The sequence below is a fragment of the Saccopteryx leptura genome, chromosome 1, assembly GCF_036850995.1.
Source record: "Saccopteryx leptura isolate mSacLep1 chromosome 1, mSacLep1_pri_phased_curated, whole genome shotgun sequence".
Lineage (NCBI taxonomy): Eukaryota > Metazoa > Chordata > Mammalia > Chiroptera > Emballonuridae > Saccopteryx > Saccopteryx leptura.
Window position 1 is genome coordinate 296,050,088 of NC_089503.1, and position 13,818 is coordinate 296,063,905.

General features: G+C 43.4%; 1 protein-coding gene across 3 annotated transcripts in view; it reads left to right on the plus strand.

Moving 5' to 3' along the window:
• Positions 1-13,818, plus strand: part of GNPTAB (N-acetylglucosamine-1-phosphate transferase subunits alpha and beta) — an 81,212-nt gene that overhangs the window by 17,061 nt on the left and 50,333 nt on the right. For 2 of the 3 annotated variants that reach the window (XM_066356574.1, XM_066356559.1), the window contains exons 2-3: positions 3,135-3,220; positions 12,008-12,127. In XM_066356574.1, coding sequence (XP_066212671.1) covers positions 3,135-3,220; positions 12,008-12,127 — 206 coding nt within the window. The remainder of the gene's footprint in view (positions 1-3,134; positions 3,221-12,007; positions 12,128-13,818) is intronic. The other variant, XM_066356565.1, reaches the window with a different exon arrangement.

A 13,818-nucleotide genomic window follows, 5' to 3' on the forward strand; every position in this document is an offset into this window, starting at 1 on the left:
GGTGCTAAAGGTTAGCTCATCCCCTCTCCTCCAGGAATTTGCAGTCCAGTCAGATGCCAGTTGTGTACCTGTGTAATAAACTCAGATAGTCCCATGACTAAAATGGGACCCTGAATCCCACCAGGTTTCATTCTTACTGCACCTGTTCTTCCTGTGTCAGTAAGTGGTCCCATGGTCTATTCAGTCAGTCGTACTAGTTGTACTGAAAACCTAGCAATTATGCTTGATTCTTTTCCTGGCCTCACCTCTATCCAGTCCGGCAGCACACCCTCTAACACACGCCCTGTTCTCTAGCTGAACTGCAACAGACTCCTGTTCATCCTTTAAGACTCTGCTAACATGACTTCTTCAGGGATGTCATTGTAGTGTTCTCCTAGGTGCTCCTTTAGTGCAGCTAGAGCCAGCAATAAACCGCTATTAAAATCATCTGTCATTCCTTCAAGTTGGGAACTTTGCTTATATCTCTTTGTGAACCTAGTAAAGGCACATTAGACCTTCACATTTTGAAGCCATCTGTTTCTAAGTCAGTACACTGAGTAGGAGAATTATTAGTTGAATTTGTGGTATTTATGAAGCATCCCAGTAAAATAAGTAAGGGTAAGTGGTAAAGGTAGATAGAGGCCAGATCTTGAAAACCCCAAATGCCACAAACAGAAATGAGCAGTTGTAGCTGGGCACACAGTCCACAAGGCCTGCCTTTCCACCAGATGTTATCGTGTGACTGTGTTCTGGTCAGTGCAAACAGATGTGCCATTTGCAAGAAGTATCCTTTAAAAGGGGGCATGTCATGCCTGACCAGGCGGTGGCACAGTGGATAGAGCGTCGGATTGGGATGCGGAAGGACCCAGGTTTGAGACCCTGAGGTTTCCAGCTTGAGCGTGGGCTCATCTGGTTTGAGCAAAAGCTCACCAGTTTGGATCCAAGGTCGCTGGCTTGAGCAAGGGGTTACTCGGTCTGCTGAAGGCCCACGGTCAAGGCACATATGAGAAAGCAATCAATGAACAACTAAGGTGTCACAACGAAAAACTAATGATTGATGCTTCTCATCTCTCTCTGTTCCTGTCTGTCTGTCCCTATCTATCCCTCTCTCTCTGACTCTCTCTCTGTCCTTGTAAAAAAAAGGGAGGGGGCATGTCTTGCCCTTTCTCTCCTTTCTGCTGGCTGGAATGAAATCTAAATGACCAGAACACTCCCACAGCCATCCCATTGTAGCAGGACCATGTCCTAGGGTTGGGATAGGAAGCTGGGAAGAAGCCTTGTCAGGAAGGAGGGCATTCCAGGGGGAGGAAGGGAATGAAAAGACACATTAAAGGTCGGAGAAAAGAGGGTGAACTGGAAGAGAAGACTGAAAAGGAGCCAGCATGGTGATGGGAGGAAAACCAAGAAAGTGGTTCAGTAAAGAGGAGCTGGGCAGCCACTACCAGTTGAGTAAGAGACCAGGAAAAATAGACTTGACAGGGTGGAGGTCTGGCAGGGCCACTGAAGTGGAGTGGGCTGTAGGGTGGATGGGATAGATTTATGGGAGACAACTCTGAAAGGAAGGGTAAAGAGACAGAGAATTTAGAGAGCGAGGAGTTGCTGAAGTAGGGTGTGGAGCTTTCTTCCAAGTTTCTTCCAAGATACTGGAAGTGTTTATATGCTGCTGGTGATAATCCCAATTGAGAGGAAAAGAGAAAGGAGGCAAAGTCTTAGATGAGTTGATGAGATCCAGAGCGAATAGGCAGAGATGGGACATTTGCAAGGAGGAGGTACATTCCTCTGTGGTGAAGGGAGTGGAGAAGAAGATGGGACATATGGATGGGCAGGTTTATAGATCTGGGAAGCAGACAGGAGGCAGCTCCTATCTAAAGACTTTTGTTTTCGCCTGACCAGGCAGTGGCGCAGTGGATAGAGCATTGGACTGGAATGTGGAGGACCCAGGTTCGAGACCCCGAGGTCGCCAGCTTGAGCGGGGGCTCATCTGGTTTGAGCAAGGCTCACCAGCTTGAGCCCAAGGTCACTGGCTCAAGCAAGGTGTCACTCGGTCTGCTGTAGCCCCCCAGTCAAGGCACATATGAGAAAGCAATCAATGAACAACTAAGGAGCCGCAATGAAGAATTGATGTTTCTCATCTCTCTCTCTTTCTGTCTGTCTGTTCCTATCTGTCCCTCTTTCTGACTCTCTCTGTCACTGCCATAAAGACTTTTGTTTTCTTCTGAAATATTTAGCAAGGTCATCAGCTGAAAACTCAGAGGTGGAAAGGTCATCACCCCCGATATCTTGTCAGTCTGTTGTGTTGTTCTGTGCTGTGAGAAGAGCCTTTCCCAAGTTTTGGATGGATCGTGTAGCTGCCTTAAACCCTCTCAGTGCCCCTGCTTTCCATGAGACTCAAGGCCCATCACAGTCAGGGCCCAGCTTCCCTTCCTGGCGCCTTTCTCTCCAGTTTGCTACCTGCGCTCCAGCCAAAGCCAGCTGCATTGTTGCTTTCAACCTTTGAGCACACTCCTCTGGCACTGGCTGTCTCTGTCTCTCTACCTGTGAACTCCTCCAAGACCCTAGTCTCCTATCACATCCTGTTTGAACTCTTTGATTTTCATATATATAACTGTCCCCATATCGTAGCTTATTCATCTAGATTGAGCACAATGTCTGGTATTTAGCAGACACTGAGCAATGGATTGATTTTGATTGCTTTACCTGTTCCTTTAGCAATTTTTTTTTTTTTTTTTTTTTTTTTTTTTTTTTTTTTACAGAGACAGGGAGAGAGTCAGAGAGAGGGATAGACAGGGATGGAGAGATGAGAAGCATCAATCATTAGTTTTTCGCAGTGACACCTTAGTTGTTCATTGATTGCTTTCTCATGTGCCTTGACCACGGGCCTTCAGCAGACCGAGTAACCCCTTGCTTAAGCCAGTGACCTTGAGCTCAAGCTGGTGAGCTTTTGCTCAAACCAGATGAGCCCGCGCTCAAGCTGGCGACCTCAGGTTCTCGAACCTGTGTCCTCAGCATCCCAGTCTGACGCTCTATCCACTGCTCCACCGCCTGGTCAGGCTCCTTTAGCAATTCTTAATGAAATGAACATTATAAACTCTTAGTACTTGATGCAAGTAACACAATGTTTCTTTTTCTTTTCTCTTCTTGTTTTTTTTACCTAGGTGGTTCTGGAATGGAGCCGGGATCAGTACCATGTTTTGTTTGATTCCTACAGAGACAATATTGCTGGAAAGTCCTTTCAGAATCGGTGAGAAAAGATCAGTTTTGGGAAGTACCGTATTTCTCCATGTATAAGACGCACCTTTTCCTGAAAAATTTGGGGTCTAAAAACTAGGTGCATCTTATACAGTGGTTGTAGATTTTTTATTTGCATTTCCTGCTTTTTCGTGCTGCTTTTTTGCGCTCATTGTGGAAGACAGTGATTCGTCATCAGACACAGATGAGGACAAGCTAATGGATGGGAGTTTTGACAGTGATGAGGAGTTGTATGAATTTTATGATGAATAAAATTTGAGTTCAATAACTTTATTTAATATATATATATATATTTCAAATTTTGGGCCCCCAAACTAAGATGCATCTTATACATGCAAGTGTCTTATACATGGGGAAATATGGTAGTTTATTTTGACTTAAATGATGAGTCATGAAATCACCCATGCGTTTCATACTTTAAATATAGCAGCTGATGTGGTCTTTCCAAGTTGTAGATATGGTTTAACTTATCCAAGACAACTCCCCTCTGAAGGAACCTTGTAGTCCATCCTCACATTTTTTTTTCTCTTTACAGAGACAGAGAGAGAGTCAGAGAGAAGGATAGACAGGGACAGACAGGAATGGAGAGATGAGAAGCATCAATCATTAGTTTTTCGTTGCCCATTGCAACACCTTAGTTGTTCATTGATTGCTTTCTCATATGTGCCTTGACCGCGGGCCTTCAGCAGACTGAGTAACCCCTTGCTCGAGCCAGCGACCTTGGGTCCAAGCTGGTGAGCTTTTGCTCAAACCAAGTGAGCCCACGCTCAAGCTGGCGACCACGGGGTCTCGAACCCGGGTCCTCTGCATCCCAGTTCGATGCTCTATACACTGTGCCACCGCCTGGTCAGGCCATCCTCACATTTTTTAGATGGAAAATCTGACTCCCAAAGAGTAATCCTTCCCTGCAGTTTATTTTATTTTATTCTACTTTATTTATTTATTTATTTATTTATTTATTTATTTATTTATTTATTTTGTGGCAGAGACAGAGTTAGAGAGAGGGACAGATAGGGACAGACAGACAGGAAGGGAGAGAGATGAGAAGCATCAATTTTTTGTTGTTGCACCTTAGTTTCATTGATTGTTTTTTCATACGTGCCTTGACTGGAAGGCTATAGCAGACCGAGTGACCCCTTGCTCGAGCCAGTTACCTTGGGCTCAAGCTGGTGAACCTTGCTCAAACCAGATAAGCCCACGCTCAAGCTGGCGACCTCAGAGTCTTGAACTTGGGTCCTCCACGTCCCAGTCCAATGCTCTATCCACTGCGACACGGCCTGGTCAGGCCCCTGCAGTTTATTGAGTACTTTGTTACCCAGTCTTATTTTAGCTTTCCCCATTTCTGGGAGGTAAAGGTAATGCTGTCCCCAGAAGGATGAGGAAACTGGGTGGCTGCTCTATAGCCAGTGCTAAGCTCTGCCCAGTATTCTTTTTTTTTTTTTTTTTGTACTTTTCTGAAGCTGGAAACGGAGAGACAGTCAGACTCCCGCATGCGCCCGACCGGCATCCACCCGGCACGCCCACCAGGGGCAATGCTTCGCCCATGCGGGGCATCGCTCTGCTGCGACCAGAGCCACTCCAGCGCCTGGGGCAGAGGCCACGAAGCCATCCCCAGCGGCCAGGCCATCTCTTGCTCCAATGGAGCCCCGGCTGCGGGAGGGGAAGAGAGAGACAAAGAGGAAGGAGAGGGGGAGGGGTGGAGAAGCAGATGGGCGCCTCTCCTCTGTGCCCTGGCCGGGAATCGAACCCGGGACTCCTGCACACCAGGCCGACACTCCACCACTGAGCCAACCGGCCAGGGCCTCTGCCCAGTATTCTTTGGTCACTGTGTTAACCGGGGCTGGAGCCTCACCTGCCCCTGTGGTCACCACACCTTGCGGCCTCGCTGTGGCTGTGGGAAGGAGCAAATAGCAACGTGTTGGGGATCATTAGCTCCTTAAGGCCAAGCTTCTTGGTGCAGCCATTCTTGAGTGCTGCCTTCAACTTTTTTCCCTTGGGGAGCTTTCCTCTCTTACAGGACAGACCTGGTGGAACCAGTCTTTTCCAGTGTCTCCCTTCCCTTCTTGCAGCTAAAATGAATCACACAGGCTCTTTTGGGTTTTTGTCTATAAAACTTACTTATTTTATATCAATAAATGTCTATGGTGAAAACGGTTTAAACAATACAGAGACAGAAAAAGGAAAGCCTCTCTCCCATTCTGTATGTGCTCTCACCCAGAGGAACCACTGTTAGTGAGTTTTTGTTTTGGATTTTTCTGATGATCGTCATTTCACCTTTAAAAAAATAAACAGAGTCCTCTCCTTTTTGGTTTATTGACTTTTATGCAGCATCTGTTGACTTTCCTTTCCATTACAATGGCACACAACAAGTCACTACAGGACAAGGAACAAGAGGAGACCAGAACAACTGTGGGGTAGCTGCCAAGGTCGTGTCCTTAACCTCACAAAAGACCTGGCTCTAAATGTCAGAGGCCATAAGCTGTCTGAGAGATCCTGACTGTCACTTTCCCCTGAGGATAGATGCCACAATTCCTTCCCTCTACTCTCCCCAAACCAGAAAACCTAATGAGGCTCTAAGTAATAATTGGTGTCAACTGACACACTTTGACAGTTTTCTGAGAACCTCCAGACTATATCACTGATTCCTCTGGAGCCCTTGTCCCCAGCTTAGAAATAATTCCTTGTCCCTGTGTTCACTTGTTGTGAGCACTTAGTGATTTCTATCAAGTGGGTTGTTTTAAAAATAGCTGTGCTAATTAGATGTATGCACTACTGTAGTCTTCACTATCTCACTGAAGAGGGCTTCTGTGATTTTTTTTGTGTGTGTATGTGACAGAGACGGCGACAGAGAGAGAGGGACAGATAGGGACAGACAGACAGGAAAGGAGAGAGATGAGAAGCATCAATTTCTCGTTGCGGCGCCTTAGTTGTTTATTGATTGCTTTCTCATATGTGCCTTGACCCGGAGGCTACAGCAGATGGAGTAATCCCTCATTCAAGCCAGCAACCTTGAGTTCAAGCTGGTGAGCTTTGCTCAAACCAGATGAGCCCGCTCTCAAGCTGGCCACTTCGGGGTTTCGAACCTGGGTCCTCCGCATCCCAGTCCAATGTTCTATCTTCTATCCACTGTACCACCACCTGGTCAGGCGGGCTTCTGTGATTTCTTGAGTTGACCAAGAGCTTTACTCTTTGCTTTGATCCCTAACACACCCAATAAATGGTACCCTGAATTTGCTCCTTCAACGAAGATTGAATCTTTGAGTCTTACTCCGTTTTAGACTCTGAGATATGACTATCTGCTGTAAAGAATTTTCTAGCCTAGGAGGGGCAATAGCTTGAAGCCAAGTAACTACAGAAGTACGAAAACTCTAGATCTTTCCCTTAGGTTTTCTTAAAACATCAGATTTCATAGTCTCTGGGGATCTGTGGAATCAAAACTATTTCTATAACCACACTACAGTGTTACTTGCTTTTTATTGTGTTGACAGTAGCACTGAAGATACAAAAGTGGTGTGAGTAAAATTACCACACCTTAGCGTGAGTCATCATGTTCTTCACCACCACATGTTTGCAGGGGCGAGGAAAAGCTAGTTTCACTTAAAAGCGTTCATGGTGAAGCAGTAAAATATACCACTCGCAAAAATGAGGGGATATTTTATAGCTTCATATTCATTTTGAAATATCCCCTCATTTTTGTGAGCTGTATATTATAATATTCCTTCTGAGTAAATGTTTCTTTACTATCAATGTGATGGAATTGGAAGCAGACATAAAGCACATGACTGCGTGGGGATCGTCTTGAGGAAAAGCCCTGGAGTGGTTGGTTGGGCTGCAGCCTGACTAGCTCTTCTGTTTCCTGGAACACCATTGTTATAACTCGAAAGGACAAATTCAAGTGTGATTACTCAGACTTGGTTATTGGCAGGTATTTTCCAGACGGTGAACAAAACGATCCTATCTCTTAAAGGAAAGCAAGTTACTATAATAGTATTTGCTGTGAATGATAAAGCTTGAGCTTTAAAGTGAAAATTTGAAGTTTGGAAAACTTGTTTCCACCAAGTTTTCTTACCAGCTTTGCAATATTCTAGACTTTTCTGATTTAGATTTGTGGTATAATGCAAAAAATCACACTTGTAAATATTGTATAAGTAAATTAAAGAAACGTGTCACCATTTGGCAGGTCTGCATAGCTCAGTATGTTGTTCCAGATAACCAGTACATTGACATTAGAGACTATTGCATGGGTGAAAGAGCCATTCAGATGTAAGAAAGACCAGTGGATTTTTTTTTTTAGAAAAATTTTTTTTTCCAGAGACAGAGAGAGTCAGAGAGAGGGATAGATAGGGACAGACAGACAGGAACCGAAAGAGATGAGAAGCATCAATCATCAGTTTTTCGTTGCAACACCTTAGTTGTTCATTGATTGCTTTCTCATATGTGCCTTGACCGCAGGCCTTCAGCAGACTGAGTAACCCCTTGCTCATACCAGCAACCTTGGGTCCAAGCTGGTGAGCCTTGCTCAAACCAGATGAACCCGCACTCAAGCTGGAGACCTCAGGGTCTCGAACCTGGGTCCTCCACATCCCAGTCTGACGCTCTATCCACTGCGCCACTGCCAATGGATTTTAATGCAAAAGCACAGAAAGTTTATTAATGTGGTTTCAGAAATCACACTGTAACCATTTTGTTTGTTTTCTGTGACAGAGAGAAGGACAGATTGGGACAGACAGACAGGAAGGGAGAGAGATGAGACCTTAGTTGGTCATTGATTACTTTCTCATATGTGCCTTGACCGGGGGGCTATAGCAGAGCAAGTGACCCCTCACTCAAGCCAGCAACTTTGGGCTCAAGTTGGCAACCTAGGGGTTCGAACCTGGGTCCTCCACGTCCTAGTCCGATGTTCTATCCACTGCACCACAGCCTGGTCAGGCACACTGTAACTAATTTTTAGGAAACTACTGCCCTGGCTACAGCGGTAAAGCGTCCACTGGAATGTGGAAGTTCCGGGTTCAATTTCCAGTCAGGGCACATAGGAGAAGCAACCATCTTCTTTCCCATTTCTACACCCTCCTCTGTCTTTCTCTTCCCCTCCCACTGCCTTGGCTCAAATGGTTTGAGCAAAGTTTGCCCTGGCCGCTGAGGATGGCTACATGGCCTCATCCTCAGGCACTAACATAGCTTGGTTGCTGAGCAACAGAGCAGCAGCCCAGATGGGCAGAGCATCACCTGGTAAGGGGCTTGCTGAGTGGATCCCAGTCAGGACACATACAGGTGTCTATCTCTGCCTCCCTGCCTCTCACTGAAAAAATAAAATAAAATAATATAATAAAATAAAATAAAAAGTAAAATAAAATATAAAAATACTACCACTTATTTTAGTGTAGCAGCAAAGAAGAATATCCACTGTTATCTGAAAGGGCAATTAAAATACTCCTCTTTCCAACTTTATACAGAGGGTCCTTGGGTTATGACAGTCTGACATACAACGTTTCTAGTTTATGATGCTCACTCCCATAAAAAGTTAAAAAAATTGAGACGTGAGTGTTTTTAGCTTATGCCGTTAGCGTTGTACTTACAGACTACGTGGGTGAACTAGTTTATTTGTGCGTGGCAGAAGAATACACAGTAATGTAGCGTATGAGTGAGAGCTGGCGTCCCCTAGTACACTTACCTAGGTCATTTTGGTCTGTTAAAAGTACAAGTGTTCCATTTGTGTTGGGTGTGTTTCGACTTAACACCAAAATTTGGGTTATGTCACTGTCATAGGAACGGAACTGTCGTTACCCGAGAACCCCATATCTATGTGAGTCTGCATTATTTTCATATACTTCAACCAAAACAGCATAAGGGGGACAGCCTGAATACAGGAGATTTGAGGTGCTTGCTTTCTTCTGCTAAATCACTAAAGAGATTTGCAGAAAGGAAAATGATGCCTCTCTTCTCACTGAAGTTTTTTTTATTTTGGGAAATATTTTTATTAAAAAAACAACAACCTTATTTGTATGAACAGTTTACATGTGAGAGTTTTATTTTGTTTTAAAATGAATTAAGAAATATTTTTAAATATCTTGTCTTTAAATATGGCAGGTATGCATGGTTATAACCTGTAACCAAAGCTTTTTCAGGGACTCAGTAATTTTTAAGAGTGTGAAGAGTCAGGAGACTAAAAAGTTTGAGAACCATCTTCTTAGTGTAGCAGTTCTCAGACTTTAGTGTGCATCATAATCCCATGGAAGGCTTGGAAAACATAGTTTCTCCCCACCTCCAGAGTGTCTGAGTCTGTGGGTCTCGGAAGGACCCAGGGGTTTGCATTTCTGACATGTTCTCTGAGGATACTGAAGCTGCTGGCCTGAGGACCACACTTTGAGAGCTATTGCATGAGTCCTTAGTGAAATATAATCTCCTGGCTTCTCCAGTTTTCATTTTAATAGCACTGACTTTTCTAAGAAAAGCTCAAAATGGATTGTCTTTCTTTTTTTCACTCAACCGTTTATTGAGTACCTTTTCAACCTACTGTGCCTTATGCTGTGCTAGACGCTGATGGCGCAGTTATATAAATCCCTGACCCGAGGGGGTTTCAAAACAGAAGGAAAACTAGCTTAGAAAATCCAAATATTGAAGATACCAGTTTTCATCATTCTTGCTCTCTTTCTGAAGAATTAATTGTATGTGTGTGTGTGTATGTTAAATATTTCTTTATCTAGTCTTCGATTGCATTAAAATATAGTTTGATTTTTATGCAGGGATATTTTAAAATTGCCTAATGGATCATATATAACATATCACATGTTCTAATATATTTTAGAATAGCGTAATGTTTATAGGAAATTTCATTGTTTTACTAGTTTTTCTGTCTTTTTAATATTGTTTGCCCTGAATGAAAAATAATTGTTCTATGTGTCAGTAACAAGTGAATATATAAATTATTTACTGCTACTAATTATGAGGCCTTAAGTCAGTTTGGGGCTCAGTTTTGTCATCTCTAAAACATAGGTGATAGATTAAATATAATACCTCTTCCAACTCTTTGGTTCTAAGATACTATTTAAGTTCTAAGTTTTCTTTCCTACTTAGGGAATATAGAACCTACAGACAGTTAAGTGCCTTTTTGTTCATTAAAATGAAAGTTGTGTCACTGTCACCACAGCTTTGGTTTTGAGTCATAGGTGACTTATATAGTCTTCAGTCTAAGATAAAGACTTCCTTCTCTTCTGGAAACTAAGATAGTGGTCTTGTGGTTAGAACTGAAGGCTCACACTCACTGTTACCATGTCTATTAGAAAAACAAGTTGACTCACTGACCTGGAGCAGATCACACGATCTCCTTAGGTTTGTTAGTTTAACACCAAAGAGTTAAATTGACCATATAATATAGCCTTATTTGAAGAACCAGCACATACATGCATTATATATACTTACCTTGTTTTCTTCCAGTGAACATGTGTGGATAGCTCTTGATTCTATTAAAAAATCTTCACTAGCAGATAGTTACTTTTACAGGAAAGCTTGGAATGTGTAATTCTTTTTTTTTTTAAACTGACTCCCCAGCATGTAGAACAGTGCCTAGCACATACTAAGTGCTCAATAAATAATTACTCAGTGAATGGGTAGATACTACTTTCCTCTCATCTCACCTGCTTCTTTTAAGTGAAAAGTGGTTGTTGTGTCGATATTTCTTCCTTTGATAAAATTAAAGAATTATCCACCAAAGCACATTTATTTTTCCATGAGCTAATTAACCCTGGCTGAGTGATGTGACTGTAGCCACAAGCAAAGGCGTGATGTTTTGGTCAGGCTCCTGTGCCCTTCATACTGCTGTGGGCCTTGACCTAGGCCTGGCCTGTGAGGAGGACAAAAGGAGGGTCAGCTTTGGTCCTTGGCCTTCAAAATAAAAACAAAAGCCCCAAAACTGTACCATACTATTACTTGGAAAAGACCAAACTAGAAGGTATGTGTCATGTGTCCCTATGAACATCTGTGTCATAGGCTCAGAGCGTACCCTGAAAGATGGGTAGGTTGATGAAAGACAGGGAAGAAGGCTTTCAGCCAGGGGTACAGCCTGAACAGAAACACAGGATACTCAAGAATTATAAACCTGCCTGACTCCTTATTTTGAGGATAAGATAATAAGGAAAAAAATCACACAGGTTTGAGAAGTTCTTCTGTGCGAGTGTCTTGTAGAAACCATTGACTCATTCAGCAAATAATGAGCTTCTGTGTGCTAGGCACTCTTGTTCAGGGAACAAAACAGGGAAGTTTCCTGCCTTCTTGGAGCTTATATTCTAGGAGAGGGACATTCTAGGCTTGGGGCAGCAAGGAACAGGAAAGCTACCACATTAAATAAAGCTAAGTCTTCATTCTGGACTGCCTGAGGACTCTTTTTTGGGTCATTTTAAGCTTCTATTTTTTTTCCCTTATGTTTGGCTGCATTTGTATACCAATTTGCTAAACTAAGAATGTAACAGTTTAATATGAGCTTCTGAGACCTCCCCATAATCTCAAATGTAGAGTGATAGCACCCTCTTTACAAGGTGGTTTTGAGAATTAAACCATGCAAACTTCATAAAGTACATGAACTGCATAAAGAATATTCTCAACATATATTAGTCCCTCAGCCCCAGTTTGAAAACATGCAATTATGTGACATAATGCCATGGTAGAATTGCCTACTCACTGATTTTTTTTCATAACCTCTAAGTTTAAACCTGTTATACTCTTTCTTATTCGCAAATGTATTGGAAAATGCATATGAACTGGAGGACTTGTGGGTTTGCTCTAGGCTCTGTCTGCCCATGCCGATTGATGTGGTGTACACGTGGGTGAATGGCACCGATCTTGAACTACTGAGGGAACTACAACAAGTCAGGCAACAGATGGAAGAGGAGCAGAAAGCAATGAGGTAAAACAGATTTGAAAAACAAAACACAAAAGGTCCTGTAAGTACGAGTCACAATACAGCTCAGAAGAGAAAGGTGACATTTACCATGCTATCCAAACAAAAGTTTGCACCTCAAATTTATGCCATTGCAAGCTCTTAGCAGCTATATGTCTGACCCTTGTTTTTTGGTACCTGATGAGGCTTCAGCCACTTTGGTGAGATCTGGCCTCATTTGGTCAGGTGGCCATTTTAGACTGTGGTTCTCTAGTGGTGGTCTTGGTCTCTGAGGAGCCTAAAGGTGGAGGAGCCTCCCAAGGGAGCTCTGGGCTTTCTGTTCACTCAGTCTGAGTCCCAGGTATCATTAAGAAGTAAGGTTTTATTATGTAAAATAGCTGTACAGTAAGATGGACTGTTCTCTTAAAAAATAAGATAGGCCTAGCCTAGGCGTGTCCAACAGTTTTTGTGCCCGGGCCAGATTAGAAACATTTTTCACAGTCCGGACGAAATATTAAAATTTAAAAATGTTAAATACAAAAATGATTCATTTAAGAAAACAAAATTTTATTATGTAATTTGTTTATGAATAAATGTAAGTAATTTAGTACAACAAATTAACAAAAAAACTAATGTGACATGTTGAGGCGCTTTGCATCGCCTATTATTTTTTTAATATCTGGCTCTATACTTGTAGTAGCTATTCTTTTTTTTTTCCTTTTTTGTATTTCTCTGAAGTTGGAAACGGGGAGGCAGTCAGACAGACTCCTGCATGTGCCTGACGGGATCCACCCTGCTCGCCCACCAGGGTGCGATGCTCTGCCCATCTTGGGGCGTCGCTCTGCCGCACTCAGAGCTGTTCTAGTGCCTGAGGCAGAGGCCACAGAGCCATCCTCAGCACCCGGGCAAATGCTGCTCCAATGGAGCCTTGGCTGCAGGAGGGGACGAGAGAGACAGAGAGGAAGGAGAGGGGGAGGAGTGGAGAAGCAGATGAGCGCTTCTCCTGTGTGCCCTGGCCGTGAATCGAACCCGGGACTCCCGCACGCCAGGCCGACGCTCTACCGTTGAGCCAACCGGCCAGGGCCTGTAGTAGCTATTTTTAACCCAACCTCCAAATGTAAATCATTCAATCTTGATCTTGTACTTTTATTTAGATTCATTAAAGAAAAAGTTTGTTCACAAATACAAGTTGAGCTGAAGATTACTGAAGATATTGTAGTTTATGTATAACGATTTAAAAGTACCCCTGATTTTATTTCCACAGTGCGTTGTGTGGAGAATACTAAAAATTTAATCGCGGGCCATATAAACTCATTACACTGGCCGTATTTTGGCCATGTCTGGCCTACCCTGACCAGTGGTGGCTCAGTGGATGGAATGTAGTGGATAGAGCGTCAGCCTTGGACGCTGAGGTCCAAGGTTTGAAACCCCGAGGTTGCCGACTTGAGCGTGGGCTCGTCCAGCTTGAGTGCGGGCTCAGCGGCTTGAGCACAGGCTCACTGGCTTGAGCCCAAGGTCCCTGGCTTGAAGCCTAAGGTCATTGGCTCAGCTGGAGGCCCCTCACCTACCCTCCTACCCAGTCAAGGCACATATGAGAAGCAATCAGTGAATAACTAAAGCGCTATAGCTACGAGTTGATGCTTCTTATCTCTCTCTTCCTGTCTGTCTTTGTCTATTTCTCTCTCTCTCTCTCTCTCTCTCTCTCTCTAAAAAAGAAA